Source organism: Onychomys torridus, chromosome 21, assembly GCF_903995425.1.
Source record: "Onychomys torridus chromosome 21, mOncTor1.1, whole genome shotgun sequence".
Lineage (NCBI taxonomy): Eukaryota > Metazoa > Chordata > Mammalia > Rodentia > Cricetidae > Onychomys > Onychomys torridus.
In genome coordinates, this window is record NC_050463.1 from 2,598,042 (window position 1) to 2,623,870 (window position 25,829).

The 25,829-nt window shown below is 37.2% G+C and overlaps 1 protein-coding gene and 1 pseudogene across 1 annotated transcript; one reads left to right on the top strand and one right to left on the bottom strand.

Annotated features, from left to right (window-relative positions):
- Positions 1-976: 976 nt before the first annotated feature.
- Positions 977-25,829, bottom strand: part of LOC118571560 — an 81,646-nt pseudogene continuing 56,793 nt past the window's right edge.
- On the top strand, positions 22,018-22,403 carry LOC118571561 (non-histone chromosomal protein HMG-17-like). The gene has a single exon (XM_036170622.1). It carries the CDS (start codon positions 22,029-22,031, stop codon positions 22,401-22,403), a length of 375 nt encoding a protein of 124 aa, XP_036026515.1. The 5' UTR covers positions 22,018-22,028.

The following is a 25,829-nucleotide window of genomic DNA, read 5'->3' on the forward strand; positions in this document are numbered from 1 at the left end:
GTAAAAGAAAGCCTGATGGACACTGCCTGAGAAAATTCTTACCTGCCTTTATGACCCTGTAAGAATTCAAGCCTGATGACCTTGCTCTGGCAGAGGATCACTATTGCTTGCATTTATAACTGAACACCTCAGAGACTTGAGAGGACTGAGGTATAAGGAGAACTTGAGGATGGAAAACTGAGAGGGATAAGGAGGATTTCAAGCAGAGAGAACATGTGGACAAGATGGAGGATGAAGAAGTGGCAGATGGGGAAGTACTAGCTGGGTAATGATGAAATCAAAAGGACCTGGATGAGGATGAATTAAGATGAGAGAATTAAGGTAGAACTTAGAACAGTAGATAAATATAGAGATAAATCAGGAAAGAATGGAGCTAGGCATAAAAACAGAACTGAAGCTGTGTAGATAGGATGTTATCCCAGAGGAATATGGTAAATGGACAAAGAGCATGGTGTACTTAGATTTGTTTCCTGACAATAGTTCTCACCATTCGTACTTTCTCTTCTGAGCCCCTGGGAAGTATATTATTAAGGCTGGTCCTTTTAATAATATACAAGAATGTACATGGGGCAATGAGAGGAAAACTTTTGGTGTCTATTATCTACTTATCCTATGTAAGCTCTAGAAATGAAAGCAGGGGAATCATTCAGGTATAAGTAACCTCAATGACACTAATTTGGGTTTTTAAATTATTTATGTATGTGCTAGTGTGGGAGTTTGTATGTGCCACAACGTAAGTGTAGATATAAGAGAAAAATTTGTAGGACTGATATGGATTTCTTAGAGGTTGAACTCAGATCATGAGGCTTAGCAGCAACCAACATCAATCATAGAAACTTTTCTCTAGCATTCCTTTGTGTTTCTGATAGAGTGTTATGAACTAGTGTTTAGTCCTCATAATAAACTAACACATTCCATACACAAAAAGGAAAAAGAAAACAAAAGAGATAGCAGTATATCATTTTCATTGGGAAATAGAATTTATTATTCAACTTTTCCTGTTTTTCATTATGCTTCAATAAAAATACTTCTACAATCCAAAAAGAAGATAATATTTTACTGGTAAAATGTTTCAACTAATTTTATTTGAGCATCAATGAGACAGCACTGTTAGAAATGCCTGTCTGTGAAAGTTGTAATCTTATCTTGATCGCCATAAAAAGTTGAACAAAAGTAGACCCCATAAAATTGTCTTCTTTTCTCCACACATCAGTCATGACCTAAAAAATCCCATAGTCACATTACACAAACATACAACAGAATTGTTAAAAAAATAAATCTCATCGCCATTACATTACCTGGCATCTCTGGATAATTTCCTTACAAGGCAATACTTCAATATATTATGCCAAATAGATAACTGATGAGGACATGAAGATGTATGGAACTTCAAATGATATATACATATCCACAGGACATCAAGTTATATTGTGAATATACAGTTGACTTCTGATTATCCTACTTTATTATATAACTTCCACATAGATGAAAATGTTACTTTGCATACACATAAGACATTCACTGTTTCTTATATTCTCATCAATTTTTAATCACTTTAACATTAACATTCTTAATATGTGTTGACAAGAAACCAAACATTGTAAGTACATTATCTACCCTTAGACTTGTACTCTGGAGACTCACACAGGATCATGAGTTCAATTTCATCTTGGACTAATTACTACTATCCAAGTACATCTAGATAACAGAAACATTTCAAGGGAATTTGTGAAAATATGAAAAGATAAAACCAGGAATAGAAACCCATCACCCATTCACAGATACACTTGCTTTAAAATATGATCACATACTGCCTCATAAATAAAAATGTACCACTTAGATGATGCCCATCCCATTCTATACACTTTACAGAAAAAGATCTCTCACTAACTGAAAGCACAATAGAAGATGATCAAAAGCCACAGAAGGAATATAAGACCACAAAATCAACTTCAATAAATGAATTTGCTACACACAGAGTAATATCTACCTCAAATGTTGCAAAAAAGAAGCCATAATGTCTTTGGAACTTTGTTAATAATTTACTTGCATCAAGAGTATAATGAAAAAATTTTTTTCTTGACCCTGAAGACAATTATGATGTCTACAGTTTTTACAAAGTTATTTATGTAAACAGGCGTTTTCTTTTGTATGAGTTCCTCCCTAATCAAGATGATTAAAAAAAACCTTTAGAATATTTACAAGGCTAGAGACATGGCCAAGCCCTTAATACAAGTCCTTTCCTAGGACCAACGTTAGGTTTTAGACAACTTCCAGTAATTCCTGCTACAAAAAGCTCCAACGGTCTAATCTTTCTGAGAACCAGAATGCACATGTACCTACCCACACAAAGATGCTGACATTGCATAACTGAAATTAACACAAATATTTAAACTAATATTCACTCATGAATGTCTATCTCTTGTAATTCCTATATCATATGAGGCATCTGAAGGCTTACAGTTTTTCTCAATCATTAACTGGTTCATATAACAGAAAATAAGCATGTAGAACTAAAGTCAGAGAAATCAATCATTCTTTGAAGTGGTATCATTTGGGAAGATTTAAGAAATGCTGTCATGCTGGAAGAAAAATGTCACTGGGGGGTTGTAATGAGAGTTTATATTGCCTACCATTTCCCATTTACACTTTATGCTGCAGATTAAGGATATGAATTTTTAGCTTCTTAATTTAGCTGCTATGTATGACACTTATTTTTTATGCCACTTTCATGGTTATCCTGTATTGCCCTAGAACCATGAGCCAAATTAAATGAAACACTTTCATAAGTTCACAAAGACATGATGTTATACCACAACAACAGAAAAGGCACGATTACACCTGGATTCATTATCTCATGTAGTTGAAGAGAATTATGAAATCTAAAAGAGTTACTGTATCATTTATTTTCATAGGCTGTTTTACCATGTGAGTTTGCAGGTGTAAATCAAATACAGGGACACTATAATTCTTGAACAGATTGCTGACACCTGTGAGATTTTTTTCTCGAGAATAATCTGGTGTAATTGAATGTAAGTGTGTCGGCTAAAGACCTTACCAAATACTTGATCATCATATTTTCTTTGGTATGAAGTTTTTTAGATCCTCAATGTCTAATATTATATTCACAGGCTTTCACAAACTAATTATACACTAATAGTATTACTCTTACAGGGTTCTTCTCCAGCATGTGTTTTTTGATGTATTTTAAGATGACTGTGCTGTGAATAGGCTTTATCACACTGATTACATTCATATGGTTTCTCTCCAGTATGTGTTCTTTTATGCAATTGAAGACTACTAAGGCGAGGAAAAGCTTTACCACATTGATTACATTCATAGGGCTTCTCTCCAGTATGTGTTCTTTCATGTCTGTGAAGATCATTGTAACGGGCAAAGGCTTTACTACACTGATTACATTCATAGGGTTTCTCTCCAGTATGTATTCTTTCATGTATTTGAAGATCACTATTACGGGCAAAAGCTTTACCACATTGATTACATTCATAGCGTTTCTCTCCAGTATGCATTCTTCCATGTCTTTGAAGATGACTATGACAGCCAAAGGCTTTACCACACTGATTGCATTCATAGGGTTTCTCTCCAGTGTGTGTTCTTTCATGTCTTTGACGATAGCTGTGATGGGTAAAGATTTTACTACATTGATTACATTCATAGGGTTTCTCTCTAGTATGTGATTTTTTATGCAATTGAAAATCACCAACACAAGCAAAGACTTTGACACATTGATTACATTCATAGGGCTTCTCTCCGGTATGCAATTTTCCGTGTCTTTGAAGATGAGTGTGACAGCCAAAGGCTTTACCACACTGATTATATTCATAGGGTTTCTCTCCAGTATGTATTCTTTCATGTTTTTGATAATAACTGTGATGGCCAAAGATTTTACCACATTGATTAAAATCATAGGGTTTCTCGCTAGTATGTGATCTTTTATGCAATTGAAGACCACCAAGACAAACAAAGGCTTTACCACATTGATTACATTCATAGGGCTTCTCTCCAATATGCATTTTTCCATGTCTTTGAAGATGAGTGTGATTGCCAAAGGCTTTACCACACTGATTGCATTGATAGGTTTTCTCTTCAGTATGTATTCTTTCATGTTTTCGACGATAACTCTGATGGGCAAAGGTTTTACCACATTGATTACATTCATAGGGCTTCTCTCCAGTATGTGTTATTTTATGCAATTGAAGGTTACTAAGACGAGGAAAGGCTTTACCACATTGATTACATTCATAAGGCTTCTCTCCAGTATGTGTTCTTTCATGTCTTTGAAGATCACTATGAGAAGCAAAAGCTTTACCACACTGATTACATTCATAGGGTTTCTCTCCAGTATGTGTTCTTTTATGCCTTTGAAGATGACTGTGTTGTGCAAAGGCTTTACCACACTGATTACATTCATAGGGTTTCTCTCCATTATGAGTTCTTTTATGGAATTGAAGATCACCAAGACAAACAAAGGCTTTACCACATTGATTTCATTCAAAGTGCTTCTCCCCAGTATGTGTTCTTTCATGTCTTTGAAGATGACTGTAACGGGGAAAGGCTTTACCACACTCATTACATTCATAAGGTTTCTCTCCAGTATGTGTTCTTTCATGCATTCGAAGATGACTGTATTGCACAAAGGCTTTACCACATTGATTACATTCATAAGGTCTCTCTCCAGTATGTATTCTTTTATGCAATTTAAGATCACTAAGACGAGGAAAGGCCTTACCACAATGATTACATTCATATGGTTTCTCACCAGTATGTCCTTTTTTATGCAACTGAAGAGAACTGTGGCAAACAAAGGCTTTACCACACTGAATACATTCATAGGGTTTTTCTCCAGTATGTGTTCTTTCATGCATTCGAAGATGACTATTTTGTGCAAAAGCTTTACCACACTGATTACATTCATAGGGTTTCTCTCCAGTATGTGTTCTTTCATGCATTCGAAGATGACTAGGACGGTCAAAGGCTTTACCACATTGCTTACATTCATATGGTTTCCCTCTAGTATGCATTCCTTGATGTATTTGGAGACTACTATGACATGCAAAGTCTTCACTATAATGAATAACTTCACAGAGTTTCTTTCTAGTTTGAATTCTTCCATGCCTATGAAGATGACTCTGATATGCAAATTCATTAACAAATAGAGTCCATTCAGAAGATTGGTCTTCTGTATAACTTCTTTCATGCCTGCAAGAATAATTTGCAAATGTAAAACCTTTATTACACATGCATTAAACTGTTAAATTTTTATTTCTGTATGAATTAATTTTACAACTTGGTATAAATGTAAGAAGGAGTCTGATCTTAAGGTTTTATCACTCTGCTTACACTCATGTTGTTTCCCCCCAAAATTAAGGATTATTTTGCTATTTTGAAGATGACTGTGATTATATGAGCTTGATTAAATGGCTCACATTTATGGCTTTTTTATTTTTTAATTTTTATTTTTGTCTATGAGCCTTTTAATATATTTAAAGAGAACTGGAAATATTCAGAATTATACACCCTTAATTTCATTGATTGATATTTCTGTAGTGTGAATCCTACTACATTTGCAAAGTAAATAGGGACAAACAGAAATATTTACACATTCCGAGTGCTCATAGTGCTTTTCTTCAGTGTGTTTGTAGATATATTTGCAATGATATTAGAAAACTAATTACTTTTAAATTTGAATCACATTCAAGAAGTCTATTCAACATGGGGCTACTACATATCTTCCAATTGTTCTGATGAAGAGGGATACACTGCTTCTTTCCATATCCCTCTGTTCATATTGCTTGTATCCAGAGTGACATACATAGTAAAGGAAGAATAAAAAATAAAAGGTTTCTTCATTGTCTCCACACAGCTTAACTTTTTGTTTCTCACAGATATGTAGTATAGGGTTGAAGATTTCTCCACAATATCCTCCCTTTCACTATTGAGTCTAATTATCCATCTCACTAAACTTAGCAGAGACAGAACAACTATATTAGTAACACTAGCTTTACTATGGGCTATTTGCTTATTAGAAGGTTTTGGACATACACTTATCACATACTCATTGTGCATACCTTTTGTAATGAGTGGTATGAAACTCGATGGATTGGCAGTTCTACAGCATAGATCTGATGGAGCTATGATTCAAATGCTGATATCACTTAAGACATTGATTCCTAGTCTTCCTTCTAAAATGAATGACTTTCAAACACAATTTCACTTACCTGCCTTTGAGGTATATGGGTTGTGAGTATTTAATGATCATGAATTCACTTTAAGCTGTGATCATTTACACTGCTGTATTTCTTTAAAACTTCCACATACATTAAAATACATCCAGAGGAACATTTGTATCAGCTTGCACATGAAAATTACCTTCCATGTCTTTGAGAACTTTGACAATGCTCTTCAACTTTATGATCTTCCCAATTGTAGCCTAAAATATAGTATGAGGAAATGTATGAAATATTACTGGAAACTGCAAATTTTCAGTTACTATCTTCAGTGATCCTGAGAACCATGCCTAATTTATTCACCCCATTCTTTCTCTTTCTCAAGCAGAATTTCAGAAGAGCATCAATAGCCAAAAAAATAGTTGTCCCCTTATTTTAAAATGTGAAGGAAAATTTTCCAGTATTACCTATAGCATTGAGGTTCATATAGGTCTCCAGCATCACACTGTTGTAGAGATTCTTCTGTGAAGGATCCAGCAATGCCCACTCCTCCTGAGTGAATTCGACATGCACATCATTATACGTCACTCCATCCTAAAATATGCCATACATAAGTCTAAAACAAAAAGCATGATACTCACAACATTGTAAATGTGTGCTTCTTTGACAATAGTCACATAAATCTGGTGCATTCTACATTTCTTCTATAACCCAGAGATTACAATATATTCATCAAGATACTTTAGAAGGAAACTGAAATAGGAGGTTTACCTCTATTATTTCTGAATGCTCTTAATGGGCTAACACCTTTCAAGAGAAATGCCTATTAGCAAACATAGAGACAAGCAAGCATATCAACAGTATTGAGGACACATCAGAGAAACTGTATGAGCAATTACTAACTACAAAAAAAGATGAGTAATCTGGGTGTATTGGCTCATGCATTTAATCCCAGCACTCAGAAGTCAGAGACAGGGATATATGATTCTAAGTTGAAACCTAGCCAAGTCTATGCTTTCAGTTCAGCACAGTAAGATTTAAATATTAAGAACCTGCCTGCATTGTAAACATAAATCAAACAACAACAACAAAAAGATGGGATCAACTCAGGAATTAACTTCAGTTCTCTATTCATCTTCCAGAAACCTGAATTGCTCCAGTTTAAAGTGTATTGTAATAAATCTTATTGTATCATTTCTGGCTATTGTAAAGGGTGATGTACCTCTGATATCCTTCTCAGCCTGTTTCTCTAATGTATATAGGAGGGCTACTGATTTTTTTCAGTTAATTTTGTATCCTGCTATGTTGCTGAAGGTTTTTATTAGCTGTATCAGTTCCTTGGTTGAATTTTTGGGGTCACTCATGTATACTATCATGTCATCTGCAAATAGGTAAAGCTTGACTTCTTCCTTTCCAATTTGTATCCCCTTAATCTCCTTATGTTGTCTTATAGAACTTTAAGTCCCTGAAAAAAAGAAATTGAAGAAGATGTCAGAAAATGGAAAGACCTTCCACGCACATGGATAGGCAGGATTAACATAGTAAAAATGGTGATCTTACCAAAAGCAATCTACAGATTCAACGCAATCCCCATCAAATTACCAACACAATTCTTCACAGATCTGGAAACAATAATACTCAAGTTCAGTGGAAAAACAAAAAACCCATGATAGGCAAAAGAATCCTGTTCAATAAAACAACCTCTGGTGGCATCACAATCCCTGACCTCAAGCTCTACTATAGAGCTACTGTAATAAAAACAGCTTGGTATTGGCATTAAAACCAACATGTGGACCAATAGAATCAAATTGAAGACCCTGACATTAACCCTCACACCTATGAACATATAATTTTTGACAAAGAAGCCAAAAATATACAATGGAAAAAAGAAAGCATCTTCAACAAATGGTGCTGGCATAACTGGATGTCAACATGTAAAAGGCTGCAAATAGATCCATATCTGTCAACATGCACAAAATTTAAGTCCAAGTGGATCAAAGACCTCAACATAAATCCAGCTACTCTGAACCTGATAGTACAGAAAGTAGGAAGTACTCTTGAACGCCTTGGCACCAGAGATAAATTTCTAAATATAACACCAGTAGAACAGACACTGAGAGAAACAATCAATCAATGGGACCTGTTGAAACTGAGAAGCTATTGTAGACAAGGGACAGCCTACAGAATGGGAAAAGGTCTTCACCAACCCCACATCTGACAGAGGGCTGATATCCAGAATACGTAAAGAACTCAAGAAATTAGACATCAAAATGCCCAACAGTCCAATTAAGAAATGGGCTATAGAAATAAACAGAGAATTCTCAACAGAGGTAGTTCAAATGGCTGAAAGACATTTAAGGAATTGCTCAACGACCCTAATTATCCGGGAAATGCAAATCAAAAAGACTCTCAGAGTGGCTAAGATGAAAAACACAGAAGACAGCTTATGCTGGAGAGGATGTGGAGCAAGGGGAACTCTCCTCCACTACTGGTGGGAATACAAGCTTGTACAACCACTTTGGAAATCAATACAGTGCTTCCTTAGAAAATTGGGAATCCATCTCCCCCAAGACCCAGCTGCAGAACTCTTGGGCATATACCCAAGGAATGCTCAATCATACCACAAGGGCATTTGCTCAGCTATGTTCAAATCAGCATTGTTTTTAATAGCCAGAACATGGAAACAACCTAGACACCCTTCAACTGAAGAATGGATAAAGAAAATATGGTACATATATACAATGGAGTACTACTCAGCAGAGAAAAACAATGACATCATGAGGTTTGCAGGCAAATGGATGGATCTAGAAAAAATCATCCTGAATGAGTTAACCCAGACTCAGAAGGACAAACATGGTATGTACTCACTCATAGTAGGATACTAGATATAAAACAAAGATGACTAGACTGCTACACAACTCCAGGGAGGCTACCTAGACAACGGGACCCTAGTAAAGACACAGGAATCACCCAATAACAGAGAAATGGATGAGGTCTACATGAACAACCTGGATGACAGAGGGAGTAATGAATGGCAATGTTTGAGGGAAAGAAAGGTTAGTGGGGCAGGAGATCCTAGCTGGATCAAGAACAGAAAGGGAGAACAAGGAATAACAGACCATGATAAATGAAGACCACATGAGAACATGAATAGGCAGAGTGCTGGAGAGGTTCCCTGAAATCCACAATGATACATCCTCTGTGGACTGCTGGCAATGTTTGAGAGAAAGCCTGATCTGACCTAGTCTGGTGATCAGATGGCCAAACACCCTAACAGTCACCTTGGAACTCTCATCCAATAACTGATGGAAGTGGATGCAGAGATCCTCAGCCAGGCACCAGGTGAAGCTCCAGGTGTCCAATTGTCGAGAAAGAGGAGGGACTGTAAGAGAGTGACTTGTTGAGCCCAAGATTGGAAAAAGCACAGGGACAAATAGCCAAAAGAATGGAAGCACATGAATTATGAACCAAAGGCTGTGGAGCCCCCAGCTGGATGAGGCCCTCTGGATAAGTGAGACAATTCAATAGCTTGAACTGTTTGGGATGCATCCAGGCTGTGGGATCTGGACCTGTCCTTAGTGCATTAGCTGGATATTTGGAACCTTGGGCTTACACAGGGACACTTTGCTCAGCCTGGAAGGAGGGGACTGGACCTGCCTGTACTGAATCCACCATGTTTAAATGAATCCCCAGGGGAGTCTTGGCCCTGGAGGAGATGGGAATGGAGGGGAGGGGATTGGTGAAGGTAGGGGTGGGGGCAGGAGGGGTGAGGACAGGGGAACCCATGGCAGATGTGTAAAATTAAAACACAAATATAATAATAATAATAATATAAAGAAAGAAAAATCTTATTAAAGGGAACTGTGCATTTAAACAGTAACACATAGACAGATGACTAGGAATATCAATGTCGATCATAAATAATCAACACAGGGCAGGAGAGATGGCAGAGAAGTTAAGAGCTCTTGCTGGTCTTGTATACAGATGGGCTCAAATGCCAGTACCTACATGGGGGAATCCTACAACTGTTCATATACCAAGTTCATGAGTTCTAAGATCATATTTTGACTACTGTCAGGACCAGGCATATGTGTGGTGCATATCCATGTATAAAGGCAAAAGAATCATATTCACAAAAAAAATCAAAACAAACCCAACAAGCAGGAAGAATGTCACACACCTGTAATCTAATGAGTCAGAAGTCCCAGGCAGTATTAATGTCATGAATACTGCATCTTGGGAAAGAGAATGTTATCCTAATTTCAAAATTCAAGCTGGGGGTAAAGCTCAGTATAACAGCATATGCTTGACATGTACAAAAACATATACTCTAGGCCTATCTCCCAATAATAGATATGAAAACCTGGAATGTTGGTCAACCTTTAATCTCAGTATGTGGGATAAGGAGTCAGGTGAATGTCTGAGTTCAAGGCCAGCCTGGTCTATAGAGCTACATTTAGGACAGAAGGATTACTCAGCCAAAGCTTGTCTTATAAGAAGCAAAAATAAAAAGAGAAACTAAAAAAAAATCAGGTTAGCAAAATGGCTTAGCATTAGATACCAATTCCTTCAATTGTACCTTATGTGATTTAGTGATAACATCCATAATGGTAGTGAAGTCAAGACAGCACAAGAAGGAAGCTGGCTGATTTGTTTCAGCTACAACATAGTAGAAACATAGAAAAGGAAATGGGTTAAGGCTATAGAGACACATGTCACACACACCCCCTGGTGAGATTTTTCTTCCAGAGAAATTCCTCCTACTAAAGGTTCCACAAGCACCCCAAATAAGACGCCAAAGAGAGACACATGTTCAAGTACCTTACCCTATCTGAGAACTTTCCATTCAGTTGACTACATTCTGACCCAAGTTACTATAGGCTCATGATCACCCATGTAGAAAATGTACTTAGTCACCTCAATAATCCTCATAGTCTGCAACAGCTTCCCATATTGTCCAAATACCCAAAGTTATCTTTTGACACTCAAGACAAATTCTTGACTGTATCATGTTATAAAATCAGAAAACAAGTTAAATCTTCCCAACCAACATAAAAACAGCAAATAAAACCCATTCCCATTCCAAAGGAGAGGAAATGAGACATAATGAATAAAGGATTGACAAAGGGAAGACTTAAACCCAGCAGGGCAACCATCAAATCTAGTAGTTATGTGTCAGACACTTGAGGCTTCATTTTCAAAGGGCTTACATGGCCCTCTCCCCACAATTTCCCATACATCTTTCTCTTTCATTACTTCTACTACATATATGCAGCTTTCCATGGAAGATGTCTCATAGCCTAAGTATCTCAGCATCATCTGTTCTCACAATACAATCCAGGCTTCATCCTCATAGCATCATGCAATAAACTCTCAGTCTCCTCACTGGAGCTCTTACCATATGAAACATTGTGCTTTACTGAAAACAAAGACTAAGAATGAATGATTTTAAATTTTGCATCAATCTGGTTTCCAGAACCAGTTCAACATCAATGATTCCCCCAAATTTTGCTACTAAGATGTGAATGACCCATCATGCTTGGACCAGAATTGCAGCAGGCTATGTATGAAGTTGCTTCCTGGGACAGAAATCACATTGGCTAATCCCTGCATTAACTGAGGGCATAGAAGGATGGATTCTTACACTTAGCGCACCTTGTTAGGCTTCCAATGTAGAATAAGGGCCTTCTTTTTAATGGTGATAATTTTCCTGAAAATTCCGACCTTTGTTCAGCATTAGACTGCCATTTGAAAATACATAATACTGTTTTTCTCTACAACCCATAGAGGTTTCATTTATTTATGATCCACTTATAGTCTTGAATGAATCATGAGTAATAGCAAACCAAGAGAGTTAATATTCCATCTGAGATATCAGCTCCATTATTTTTAATACTGTTTTTCTCAATTTCTTGTGGGTATGGGCATAGTAAGAAAGATTGGGTTAGGGATTTAGCTCAGTGTTAGAGTGTAGATGTAACCATCTTGTTAAATAAGAAACACAGAGCCAGTTGCAGAGTTAAAAACCAAGAGATCAGAGCAATAGCTGAGAGCCTTACCCTTCTCTGCTTCTGCTGTCTTTCTGCTCCGCAAGAGACCTGCTTCTGTGTGTCCTATCTTTTTTATAGCATTTCTGTTCTGTTTTCTCACTGGTTGTAAACCCAGCCACATGATCTCCTCATCATTGCCTGTCTGTCAGACCTCCAGGTCTTCTATGGTTGGTATTGAGATTAAAGGCATGTGTCTGCTATGCTGGCTGTGTCCTTGGACACACAGAGATCTACCTGGCTCTGCCTCCCAAGTGCTGGGATTAAAGACGTGCACCACCACCTCCCAGCTTCTGCTCTGGCTTGCTCTGACCTCAGGGCAACTTTATTAAATACAAATAAAATTACATTTCAATACAAATAAAATATCAGTAGAGTGCTTCAAGCACAAAGCCCTGGGTTTGGTCCTCAGCTCTGGCAAAAATGAAAGAAAGAAAGAAAGAAAGAAAGAAAGAAAGAAAGAAAGAAAGAAAGAAAGAAAGAAGGGAAGGAAGGAAGAAAGAAAGAAAGAAAGAAAGAAAGAAAGAAAGAAAGAAAGAAAGAAAGAAAGAAAGAAGCAAGCAAGCAAGCTTAGGGGCCAAAGTATAACAAATGAGTTCTATTTTAATTCTGAATGAAATCTTGTGACCTCTACCTCCACTGTTTGCAATACCCTCAAAAGTACTTTATTCCAAATCCTACAAAAATAACCAAGTAAGCTCTGTGTGCAGCTTTCTATGTCCTTTGCCATCTAAATTTTGATATCTCTAACATTCCTCCAAAAGTCATCATTCCCAGGTCCTTTACAGCAACAAAATCACTTTTGGTGTACCACATTCTGTTATAACTTTCTTTTTTTTCTTGCTCTGCTTAAATTATCCAAACAAAAGCACTTCAGGTAATGAATGTGTTTTTGGCTAATTCTGCTAGATCACAATCCATCAATTGTGGGAGCTTAGGATAGAAATTCAATAGCAACCAAAGGCAAAACCATGAGGAATCTTTGTTTCCAGGCTTTCTCTCTGACATGGTCATTGTCTCATGCCCAGGTTGCTGTCTTATCTCATGCAGGACAACTTTCTTAGGGATATTGCATACTCAGTGGAAGATCTGTCACCCATCAATCATCAAAATCTCTCAAAGACTTTTCAATTAGCCATTCTGATGGGGTCACATCCTCAACTAATGTTTCAAAAGGTGACTGTGAGCTCAGAAATGGACATCTGGAATTAACTAGGACACAGAGACAATAATATATGAGAAGATATTACAAACCAAAACAACAATGTATCAACTACATCTGTAAAATAAATTGCAAAAATATAAACATTGATGATAATAACAAATCAAAACACAGATATGCCATGAAATGAATAAATACAAGCTTCTAAGATCAAGAAGAGAAAACTGAAATTGCTTGTCCACAGAAAACCTCCAAACCAATAACCTCAAGGAACTCCTAATATGAAATAGAAATTTACCAGAAAATAAAAATAGGTGAGGGTTCATCATTTTTTCAGAGAAACAATATAATTAGACTATAACCAATAAAAAAATATAGGTGGTGCCACTGATAAAAGGTGACAGAAAGACAGACCTACAAACATAGCATTGTCTCTTAAACAAGAACTATAAGATTCTAATGAAAACCAATATCATAGAAATCACTGACCACCACTCACCCTGTGTACTCCACTTCTCTCCTTTGCCAATAATAAAAAAATGGGTTGGGTGAAGAGGACTGTCCCACCAAAATTGCATAGGTTCATTTAAAGTACTTACATTAAAGAAATTTCTACACTGTAGAAAATAGTTTTGGATACTAATTCTGTGTCATTCTCTTTTAATAAAGAATAGGATGTTTGTTAGATCATTTAGAAATAATTTTGTTGTCTATGATTGAAGATTGAATGTATGTCTGCATCAGAGGAAATGAAAACTTTTCAAACCTAATAAAAGATCATAGTTTTTAAAATAAATATTGTATGATTTGTATTCTATACCTAAAGCAACCTGATTTCCTCTAATTGCTTTTTAAGACATAAGGGCTTTTGAGAACAAGTCTAGCACTATTTTTATGTGTATGTTTGTATGTGTGAGACAGAATGTTTTCCATGTGTGTATAGGTGACACCCCAAAGAACATGCCAAATCCCCTGGATCAGGAATAGCAGGTGGTTAGAAACTTCCCAACTTTGTGTGCTGGTATCTTACCTCTCCCAAGAAGAATACTTATTGAGTGGCATGCGCAGCCACATAGTACTTTTTATCTAATAAACTAAAAGTCTTTTACAGAGTGGGGTGGTGGTGGTGCAAGCCTTTAATCCCAGCACTTGGGAGGCAGAAGCAGGTGGATCTCTGTGAATTAGAGGACAGCCTGGGCTACCAAGTGAGTTTCAGGTAAGGTGCAAAGCTATACAGAGAAACCCTGTCTCAAAAAACAAAAAAACAAAACAAAACAAAAAAAAATCAGATATTAACCATGTAAGAAACCTAAATAAAGAAATAAGGAAATAATTGATCTCTGGGAACCTAATGAATCAGTATAAAGATGTTGGGTATGGGACCAGGTAAGCTACCCACAGACCTTACCCAATCTCTGTTACCCAAGACCCAATACTCAAGGTTCCCCCTAGGGCTGAAAGAGAACTCCAGCTGCAATTTCTCCTCTCCCTTTCCATGTCTCCTGTAGATTCCAAAGACTATTCTGACCTACCCTTCCCTACTCACCTCTTCTCTGAGTCCTTTCTCCCAACCAGGGTAGACACTCCCTTCACAACTACTTGCCACATCTTCCAGACGACCAGTTAGGATGTCTGCAGATCTACCACATTGTCTCTTACCCCACACCTGATTTTAAAATTTGCCCCTATTACTAGAGTAGAACACCAGAGGCAGCTTCCTCTCTTCCCTCTCAATGCCTCCTGAGGATTCCTAAGATCATCTCTCCCACCTTCCTCTTCCCCCAGTTTTCAACACCACCAAGCCTTTGCCCTTGAACAAATCAGCCAAGAGGCCCAAGAAAAAAGGCAACACTCAGTCAACACATACTCTGAAAATCCAAAGAACAAAAAGAAACCTGGAAGCTAAAGTCCCATCCAACCAAGATAAAGTCAGAAACCAGCACCTAGAGCTAGCATCACCCCAAACCCAGATGCTGAGCATAGGAACAGTATAACAGTCAGGGCAATATGTCACACCCAGAGCTCAGCTATTCTATCACAGGAGGCCCTGAGTACTCTAACATAGCTGAAATACAAGAAAAAGACCTTAAAACAAACTACATGGAGATGATAGAGGTCCTTAAAAAGAAAACGAATAAATCCCTTAAATAAATTCATGAATACACAAACAAACAATTGGAGGGAATCAAAAACTCTTCCAAGAAAGCTAGGAAAACACAAACAATTGGAGTAAACCAATAAGAAATTTAAATAAAGCCAAGATAAAACTAATAGTTGAAGGGCACAAATAAAACTGTTTAATACCTGAAGTGGAAATAGAAACAATAAAGAAATCAGAAACAGGGAATTCCAGAAATGAAAAATTTAGGACTGCAAACAGGAAGTACAGTGGCAAGGCTCACCAATAGAATAAAGAGATGGAATGGAGAATATCAGGCACAGGAGATGTAACAGAAGAAATGATACATCAGTTAAGGAAAATGTTAAATATAAAAATTTCCTGATGCAAAACAACCAGGAAATCTGGATCATTATGCAGAGACAAAATCTATGAATGACAGGAATAGAGGAAAGAGAAAAAACCAGCTCCTATGTCCAGAAAATATTTTCAATAAAATTATATAATAAATTTTTCCTAATTTAAAGAGGTGGTGATGAAGACACAAAGGAGCAAGCAATACATCAAATAGACTGGATCAAAAAAGAAAGTCCCCTTGTTCACATAGTAACCAAATCACTAAACATACAGAAAAAGAAAGACTATTAAAAGCTGCTAAGAAAAATATTAAGCAACAAATAAAGGCAGACCTGTGAGAACTACCCCTTACTTCTCAATGGAAATTTTAAAAGCCATAAGGGTTTGGACACATGTAACTACAGATGCCAGTCCAGATTACTATATCCAGAAAAATTTCAATCACCGTAAATGGGGAAAATAAGATATTCCACAATAAAATCAAATTCAAATAATGTCTATATACAAATCTAGCCCTACAGAAGGTACTAGAATAATCCAACCCAAGGAAGCTAACTATACACATGAAAACACAGTAAATGAACGGTATCACATCAGTAAAACCAAATGAAGGGAAACACATACATACGAACACAAGCAAATATAACCTCATACATATACCACCACCACCACTAATAACAACAACAAAATAGCAGGAATTAATAATCATTACTCCTGATATCTCTCAAAATCTATCGCCATCATACCCCAATGAAGACACAAGTTAACACTATGGATTCTAAAACAATATCCATCCTTCCACTGCATTCAAGAAACACACTTCAGCATAAAGGATGGAGATTACCAAATGGTGAAGGCTGGGAAAAACACATTTAAAGCAATTGGATTTAAGAAGCAGGCTTCTGTAGCCATTTTATTATCTAAAAAAATAGACTTCAAACTTCAAAAAAAAAAGAGATGGGGAAGAACGCTGTTTATTTATCAAAGGAAAACTCCACCAATATGACATCTCAATTATTAATATCTATGTACCAAATACAAGGTCACTCAGCTTTGTAAAAGAAATACTTCTACAGAGTAAATGACACATTGACTCTCACAGAGTGTGTTTATGTAGTTTTTTTTTTTTTATTACTCTATTTCTCTTGTAAGGACTTTACCATTATTTAATCTATCCATTTTCTTCTCTTTCCCAAGCCTACACATTTTTAAAATATATTGTAACCTGAACACATCAAAAAATCTAACTAAACATGTAGGCTTCATCCTAGAGAGGCAGTGATGGTTCAACATAAAATAATCAGAAATTGTAATCCAATGCAAAAATAAACTGTAAAAATCACAGTATCATACTATTAGTTGCTGAAAAAGCCTTTGGCGAGATAGTACATCATAAAAGTCTTGAAGAGTTTAGGAATACAAGGTACATACATAAACATAATAAAGGAAATGTACAGCAAGCCTATAGATAACAACACATTAGATGGAGCGAATTTCACTAACATCTGCAACAAGATAAGGCTGTGAACTCTCTCTATATCTACCCAATATAGTACTTGAAGTTCTAGATAGACCAATAAAACAATAAAAAATAATAATAAAACAACAATGTAGTGACCCCCAACTATAAAATTCTTTCCACTACTACTTCATAATTATAATTTTGCTACTGTTATGAATCGTAATATAAATATCTGTGTTTTCTCATGGTCTTAGGCAACCCCTGTGATAGGGTTTTTTGACCCTCCTACCAAAGGGAGCTGTGACAGCATTCCTGCTGAGCTGCACGTTGCCTGGCTCCAGAGAGTGGCACCTAGCCCTAATCCATCTTTTGTTTAGCAGACACCTTTTGTTTTTCTTGTTGCCCTCTATGTGATTCCTGTCTAGGAGTTTCCCAAGGATACAAAGGCTTATGCAAAGCTTGGTTGAGGAAACCCATAAAACCATGCATGGTACCTGACAAATTGAGGAATTTGCACTTGGCAATGTATTGTTGGAAGCTCCTTTCAGGATGTTTTGAGCATATGGAAATGAACTGGCTGAACTGTAATGAATAGAAATAAAACCGTCGGAGGTGAAGGGATAGTGCTTCATTCATTTGACTTTGGACAGCCCTGCACCCATGAATGGCTAAAATTCATTCTTAATATGACTCTGAGTCTTGATGCCATGGATCTGTGTGAATCCACACACCCAGGCCATGACACTCATTGACATTTGGCACCCAATGTGAGGTTTGGAGAAGGAAAAGAATCACCCAAGGAAGGACAGAGGAGCTGGCCATCTTAAGAACTGGAGGGAAGTACACTCAGCATAAGGGGACTCCAGGATCAGTGGGGTCATGAAGAACTTAAACTCCCCATCAAAGGAGCAACAAAATGTACAGTTGCTAAAATGCTTGTCAAAACAAAAAGTGGTAATGACACAATTTTTAAAGAGAGAAATACAATGGCTCCTGAGACAGGAAATAAATAAAGGACAAAGACCTTTCTCAATAGAGAAAAGGGAAATAAAATAAATTTAAAAAAAAATCTTCCCAATAGAAAAGTGGAATGGAAACAAAAGGAAATTTCCTCATGAAAGAGGGGAAAAATTTAAAAGAAAAAAGGATTTTCCCAGTAAAAATCAGAAAAATATTAAAACTAGGCATGGAAATTAAAATGCCCCATAAAAATATATAAAAAAGCCTCTTCACAATAAAAATAGAGGAAGATAAGGCTCTTTCCTAACTAAGAAATTTCAAGATAGTTAAGTAACTCTGAGTTCTTTCTGCCTGACATCACAGAGCTGCAGCATCTGAATTACAACTGTTCTGGCAAAACAGTTATCAATGATAAATGGCCTAAATTAAAAATAAAATTAATTAAAATTAAAATTAAGAATAAAGGATTATTGGATTCTGATGCTGGATGCATCTATAATTTCACAAATATCCTGCAATCCCAATGAGCCCTTACAAGAAGTTTCCACTCAATTTGTGGACTTTTAAACCTTATCTCAAGTAAGACAAAATATAAAATGAATTAAATGTATAGAGCCTAAAGAACAGATAAAATGTTAATGCCTTATATGGCTGATAAAGACATAAATTTATCTGAAAGATATTTGTTACAACAATGGGCATCTCAAAATAATATTCCTACAATTTCAAAGAACAACTAATAAACTGATATTTAAATTGGGGTATACTCCTGGAAAGAGCATTGAAAAAAATTATAAGGCTATTTTGGTTATACAAAGACGAAATAGGACAAGATTTGGCTATCCAAATTTAGAGTAGGGGTCACTATAGTGATATTCTATTTATACTGAAATGTGATTTTATTTGTATATTAATAAATTTGCCAACTATAGAAGACCTGGAGGTCTGTACAGATATGCAGTGACAAGGAGGTCATGTGGCTGGGTTTACAACCAATGAGAAGGCAGAACAGAAAGTTTATATAACAGACAGGACATAGGAAGTAACTCTCTTACAGAGAGGAAAGACAGAGCAGCAGTGAAGGGTAAGCTTTTCACCTCTCAGCTATTGCTCTGACCTCTTGGCTTTTAACTCTGCAATTGGCTCTCTGTTCCTTATTTAACAAATGGTTACATCTAAAGGTCACTGCCAGTAGCCTAACTTTGTCAATATTTTGTAAATCAATCACTGGAAATGACTCATAAACAATTTTTTATGGATCCAATTACTATATGGATGATATTTTATTGGCTGCTTCTGATACAGAAACCTTAAAAAGTTCAATATAATACAGAAAAATTTACCCCATTGGGGATTACAAATTTCTCCTAAAAAATACAGAGGAGATTCTCTTAGCTGTCTAGGCTATAAATTAAGTAACCTGAGAATTCAGCTGCAGAAGGTACAGATTTTCAAAATAATTTTCAAAAATTATTGTGTGATATTAACTGGTTGTGGCCTACGATTGGATTATCTGTTCAAGAATTAACTAATTTGTTTCAGATTTTGCAAGGTGACTCAGATTTAAACAGTCCAAGACAATGAATAGATGCCCAAGGTGAAGGGATAGTGTTTCACTCCTTTCAGGCTGTACCCCCCTACAGACTTGAAAGACTAAGATTCATTCTTAAGATGCCTCTCAGTCTTTATTCCATGGATTCCCAGAACCCACACACCCGTGTCATGACACACAGTGACAGGAACCATGACCCCCCAGTTTACTATCCTAAGCTGACATTAATTAGTTAATTTATTAATTAACTTGCACTTAAGGAAAAATAGAATGAAATTCTTGATGACTGGAAAACATTGAGAAATAGAAACAAATAGGTATTAAAGCAGTAATTAATTTACAGGAAATGAATTTGATTTCTTTCTATTACTGTTCAGCCACTTAATTTCCATATGCTCTAAACATCCTGGAAGAGGTTTCCAACAATACAATGCCAAGTGCAAATTCCTCAATTTGTCAGGTACCATGGTTTCCTGAACCAAGTTTTGCATAAGCCTTTGTATCCTTGGGAAACTCTGAGAACAAGGACAAGAAAAATAAAGGGTGTCTGGTAAACAAAAGATGGATTAGGGCTGGTTACCACTCTCTGGATCCAGACCAGGTTCAGCTCAGCAGGAATGCTGCCACATATCCCCCCTTTTATAAAAAAAAAAAAAAAAAAATCAACTATCTTGTAGGTTATGTAGTCTTACAACAAATATAGCCTTCTTTCTATCTATTTGTCTTTCAACCTTACACAAGTATAACAAGACATATTTTAAAGCCAATAAAGTTACTATTATAAAAACAAGGGCAACACATGCTAGGATAAAAAGTCTATTAAAGTGATTTGTAAGATTGAATGAGGCTGTAATATTGCTAGATTTTCCATAATATCCATTCCTGTCGTATCAGGTAACTTTTTTGCAAAAGGTACTTTGATTTCTTTTTGTAAATCAAAAACCATTTGAGAAGAATTAAGGTAACCCAACAAATGCATCCTAAACTTATCCCAATCATACTTGCTTTCATTAAATCTTAAGGGTGTGATACAATAACAAGAAATATTCTAGTCACATTTTAATTTTATCTGCTCCTTCAAAATTTCTAACTGATCCCCCAACAATACAACAGCTTGCTTTAATTAAATCATTTACATGTTTAACACATTAACCACTCCCCAAAGGTCCTAGACCCACACCTCTCCCAAGCATATTCCTGGATTTGGAGGAAGAGCTCTGTTTCTTACCTGTACATCAGGGCCTTAGAGAAATCTCCCAAGGCCTAGGCACATTGCAAAACTCAAAGCTCAAATTTCTCAAGTATCTCCTAGAAGTTCTATACTTTGCCTTTGATAACTAGGTGACAGATCCATTGGGAGCTAATTTGTGGAGGTTGCAAATGGCATCTCTTGTGTTGGGTAGCACTCCACTACTGCACTGTGACGTAGAATAGAGCTGGTGATATAAAGGATTTACCAATGCTTAGGAGATAGTAGGTCACAGAAAGTTTAACTAAAGACTAAGAAAATTGGTAACAAAGCAAGGGAACACACTCTATAGATGTTAGATGTAAGTCTACTTGAGGTGTTTTATAGACAACCAATCTCACTGGTATTTTCTTCATAAAATGATGTTGCACAGATGTGAGACATCAGACTTGGGTTCCAAATGACGCCAAATACCTTTTCTTTCCCTATCCAGCAGCCACATGGGAAAGGGCATCATGCTTTTGGCTGATGAAACAGCTATGAAAGGGGTGTGAAAGCCGATAGTGGTTTCATCACTCTGGAGATCAACACTAGAGGTCAAAGGGCAATATCTAACAGATGGGGGCTACTGTGATCCCATCAAGAAAGACATGTCAAAAACACTAATGACAGTCTATGTTGGAGAGGATGCGGAACAAAGAGAACACTCCTTCACCGTTGGTGGGAGTGCAAAGTTGTACAACCACTGTGGAAATCAGTATGGTAGTTTCTCAGAAAATTGGGAATCGATCTACCTCAAGACCCAGCCATACCACTCATGGGCATATACCTAAGGAATGCTCAACCATATCACAAAGATACATGCTCAAGTACGTTCATTCATTGAAGCACTGTTTGTAATAGCCAGAACCTGGAAACAACCTAGATGCCTGTCAACTGAAGAATGGATTAAGAAAACATCATATGCAAGAAGCGGCGAGAACGACCCCAGGATGGACCAACAACGGCGAGAACGACCCCAGGACGGACCAAACCCATGCACCGCTGCATCCCCGCGTTCAGCGCCGACGTCCCCCGCTGTTGCCATGCCCAAAAGAAAGGCTGAAGGGGATACTAAAGGAGATAAAGCCAAGGTGAAGGACGAGCCACAGAGAAGATCTGCAAGGTTGTCTGCTAAACCTGCTCCTCCAAAGCCAGAGCCCAAGCCTAAAAAGGCCCCTGCAAAGAAGGGAGAGAAAGTCCCCAAGGGGAAGAAGGGGAAGAAGGGGAAGACCGATGCTGGGAAGGATGCGAATAATCCTGCAGAAAATGGAGACACCAGAACAGACCAGACACAAAAAGCTGAAGGTGCTGGAGATGCAAAGTAAAATGTGTGCATTTTTGGTAACGGAGTACTTCTGGTGACTGTACAGTTTGAAATACTATTTTTTATCAAGTTTTATAAAAATGCAGAATTTTGTTTTACTTTTTTTAAGCTATGTTGTTAGCACACAGAACACTTCATTGTTTTTTTTTTTTTTTGGGGGGGGGGACATAAGTCACTAACATAATGTCTCCCAAGCTGGATTGATGATGATTGATGATGGAAAACATCTTTCCCTGCTAATTTTGGAAGATTCCTCTTGGCTCACAAGAGAAACGTCCTGGTGTTGACATACGTGGCCACCATGGCACAAAATGCCTTGTGCAGGAAACTTTAAATTCATTGTTGTGTGTCTCCCCCCCCCCCCCCGCCTGTACCATCAACATAGACTTAATTGCCTTCAAACCAGAGACCTGTTGGAACCTGACCCCCAAAATTGGTTTTGCTAGTCTATTAGGCAATCTGGACTTTGCAGTGGTATCATTGTGTTCTCAAAAGAGCAGCAGTTCCTTTTATAAAAGATTGTGGATCTTCAGATTGATAATTCTGCCGTGATTGTTTGGTTTCCTGAAAGTCAGGTTGGCTTATGAAAAGTTGTTAAACAACATCCTCAATGTGAACGATCAGCCCTCACTCTAAGCTCTTCCCCTTTGCAAATCATCGAATGAAGACTCATCGGGTTTTATAGTGGCTTTCTGATTTTGGTAGTCTATACAAGAAGGGAATTTGGAAGTTCTTGTATACTTTTAATGACTGTCTGCCCGTATCCTGCCTGAAAAACCATGATTGTTTATGGAAAGTATCTTTAATAAAGCTGGATACAGTTTGGCTTGGAAAAAAAAAAAAAAAAAAACATCGTACATATACACAATGGAGTACTACTCAGCAGAGAAAAACAATGACAGCATGAAATTTGCAGGCAAATGGATGGAACTAGAAAATATCATCCTGAGTGGTGTAACCCAAACCCAGAAGGACAAACATGGTATGTATTCATTCTTAAGTGGATACTAGATATAAAGCAAAGAGCAATCAGAGTGTAACCCACAGAACCAGCCCTGGGCAGCAGAAGCAGGATTAAATGATAAAAGTAATTCCCAATTACAAAGTGTGAGGCAAGCATGAGCCACAGGAGAAACTGCTCTAAACAGAAATAAATAACCAATAGTATCTGAGAAAAGCGCAAAGAAATTTTCAATAACAGGGAAACACCAGAGAATAAAACAAGTAAGAGATTAGACAGTGATGCACTTGAAGAAAATTTTAGAAAGTGAAACCAATAATTGACATACTCTGATAGAGCAAATTGCATTAATAAAATATTCTTTGACCTTGCCCCTATGTGAGACATTAGCTGCTGAGATGTATAACCTGACACACACAGCTACAGCTAATGGCCTGTCTCAACCCTCTGACCAGACATATCTGCGAAGAGCCACCTGCTAGGAAACATAATGTCCATTAACCTACCAAAACTGTATACCCACCAATCTAGTCTGCCTTCATTCACATGACATGACTAATATCTGAAGGGATATTAAAAAAATCATTAACCCTGCCACAATCAGGTCATTTTCCATAACTATAACTCCAGCAACTGATAGACTTATATTATTTATTCCATGCAGTATATACAATAAACTATTTGTCCTATTCTGGTCTGAAGGCAGAAGTCATGCTCCACACACAATCTTTTTCCTGTGACTGTAATGAATAGTTGACCACAGGACTCACAAAAGTAATTTTAAACTTTAGTGGTGGAACAGCTGGTTTAATTTAAGAATTTAGTTGGTTTAATCAAGAGGAAAGTAAGGTCATTGCCCTGGAGAACTATAAGCTAGACTAAAAGCCACCTGAATCAACATAGGAGAGCTTGTATCAGAAACACTTTCTGAAATGCTGGATGTACAGCTGTTCTAGAATTCAAATGTCCTCCCATGGAGAATTCACTCCACACACTTAAATGACTAGTAAACAAAAATCTTTTTAATGACAGCAGAATCAAGCTTTGGCTAATGCTCAAAGCGGAGTTGGCCTAGATCTCTTTTAGTAGCAGAATCCAGGTTAGACTTTGAACAATTTAAATAGGGACAGGAGACTGAGTCTTGCCACTTTGACCTATGAAGATTCACAGAGAAATCTATCTTTTAGATCATATATTATGATCTACAGTTAAAAGATGTATCAATACATTTAAAAGATGTATCACACCTTTCGGCACTGTGGATGCTGTTCTTAGGTGAGCTATATTAACCTCAGAATAAGGCTGCATTTTGCCTCTGATCATTCTGCCTGAAAGGAAGCAGACAGTTGCTTCCCTGTAGGACTGGAAAGAGTTCACTTTAAATAGCCATGCCTGCTGTCACTGTAGAGAATTCCATTTTAAGCTTTATTTTATTCTATGTATATGGGTGTTTGCCTCCAGGCATCTGTGCACAGTATCTGAAGAGGCCAGAAGAGGGTATCAGATCTCATGGAAGTGGAATTACAGGAGATGGCTAGCTACTAGGAGGTTTCTGGGAATGGAAACTGTGTCCTCTGTAACAACACCCAGTGCTCTTAACTGCTAGGCTATCACTCTAGACAGCTTCTTTATTCAAAATTTATTCCTTCCTCAGTTTCCCCCTTCCTTGTCCTCTCTCCATCCCTTCCCAAACTCTTCCCTTCCAATATCTTCCTTGTTAAGCATGTGTGAATATGTATGCACAAATATATGAATAAAAACCATTTATGTTGGTTGTGTTTATAGGGTTTCAGGGCTGAACACATTGTATTGGATATGCAATAAGGGAGCTCATCCCTGCTGAGGTTATTTCTCCCACCTGCAGGAGAACTCTACTTTTTAATGAGCAACAGAAGTATGACCCCAAAGTGATCTAGGCTGCCTTGGACAGGAAACATTATCAACAATAGAAACTATTATCAAGAATAGAAAACTTGGGGTGGCAAATACCTCAGCTAACAATTGCTGGTGCCATGGCCCTGAATTTCTGGAGCTGCAGGGAAGACTATGGACCTTTTCTTGAGCAAATCTCAATCTTCCTTGGTTCTGTGGTCCTCTCACCATACTCCACTGACAATTCTCACTTTGCGTGACTTTGAAATCCTGAAATACCTACCTCCACATTCTAAGTAACATGATTACAGGCCTGTGCCACCATGCCTGGTTTAGGTGGCTTCAACTGCATTCAGTGAGGCAGATGACAGATGAGTAACAGGAGAAATTACACTTAACTATATTCAAAAACTACTTATCCCTCTGAGCCTGGTTTCACCATCTGCAGAATCAGGACAGAACTTTTCCTAGGTCCTTTGATGAGTTATAACAGATTCAATGATTAATATATATATATATATATATATACTCATAGCTGGAAGACAGTGAACATTAAGGCAGGAAAGCAGCATTTGATGGGAACCTTCATCTGTT